The sequence below is a fragment of the Eimeria necatrix genome, genomic scaffold, assembly GCF_000499385.1.
Source record: "Eimeria necatrix Houghton genomic scaffold, Enh_scaff1166, whole genome shotgun sequence".
Taxonomy (NCBI): domain Eukaryota; phylum Apicomplexa; class Conoidasida; order Eucoccidiorida; family Eimeriidae; genus Eimeria; species Eimeria necatrix.
In genome coordinates, this window is record NW_013654866.1 from 3,884 (window position 1) to 4,985 (window position 1,102).

The window sequence follows — 1,102 nt, forward strand, 5'->3', positions numbered from 1 at the left end:
CTCTTCTTGGATCTCCTTCTTCCCCTGGCGGGGCCCCTGAAAAGTTTCACAGCTGCTGCTTCTGCAGAAGAAGAGGCTGCTGCTCTGCAGCAGCTGGGGGCCCCCCTAGGCGTGGGGGCCCCCCCAGCTGCTGCTGCTGCGGGGGCCCCCCCAGCTGCTGCTGCTGCGGGGGCCCCCCTAGCTGCTGCTGCTGCGGGGGCCCTCGTGGAGGTCTGGCACGCTGCGCTCTCTCTTCAGCTGCATGCGCCGCTGCTTGCTGCTGCTGCTCTTCGGGCAGCTGAGGAGACTCTAATGCTGCTGCCGCTGGCCAGTAAGAGCCATTTTGCTGCTGCTGCTGCTGCTGCTGCTGCTGCTGCTGCTGCTGCTGCTGCTGCTGCTGCTGCTGCTGACCACTGCCCGTTCACTGCAGCACTCGCGCGAGCGCCGCTGCTGCGGTCTTAGGCCCTTCTGTGCTGTGCTGGCTGCCTTCACTGCTGCTGCTGCTGCTGCTGCTGCTGTTGCTGCTGCTGCTGCTGCTGCTTTTCACGCCCTGTGTGTGTCTCCTTCTGCCTTGTTTGAGTTGCTGCCATTGCCTGTGTGTGGGGCCCTGCTGCTGCAGCTGTGCTGCTGCTGCTGCGCTGCTGCTGCATGCATCTCACTGCTGCTTCCATTACCTACGCCGGCAAAACCCCACAAAATGTTTTCCTCCAAACAAACAGAGGCCCCTTAGGGGCCCCCTTTGGGGGCCCCCCTGAGGGGCCCCCAGCAGCAGAGGGGCCCCCAGCAGCAAAGGGGCCCCCAGCAGCAGAGGGGCCCCCCGAGAGCCTTGAGCTGTGCGCCTCTTTGCTGCTGCAGTCTGCTGAGCGTCTGAGCGAACTTGTAGGGGCCCTTTTCTGTGCATTTGGCCGAGGGTTTAGGGTTTAGGGTTTAGGGTTTAGGGTTTAGGGTTTAGGGTTTAGGGTTTGGGGTTTAGGATTTGGGGTTTAGGGTTTGGAGTTTAGGGTTTAGGGGTTGGGGTTTAGGGTTTAATAAGAATGACCTTTTATGTTGAGGTAGCCTTTTTGCCTGTTGCATTTGCCTGTGTACTTGGCTAGTGCTGCTAGGGTTTAGGGTTTAGGGTTTA

The 1,102-nt window shown here is 60.5% G+C and overlaps 1 protein-coding gene across 1 annotated transcript in view; it reads left to right on the top strand.

Moving 5' to 3' along the window:
* Positions 1–441, top strand: part of ENH_00005660 (hypothetical protein, conserved) — a gene marked incomplete at both ends in the record, with an annotated part of 1,721 nt that extends 1,280 nt beyond the window's left edge. The window contains one exon of the mRNA XM_013584047.1: positions 68–441. Within this exon, the coding sequence (XP_013439501.1) occupies positions 68–441 (374 nt within the window). The remainder of the gene's footprint in view (positions 1–67) is intronic.
* Positions 442–1,102: the final 661 nt, after the last annotated feature.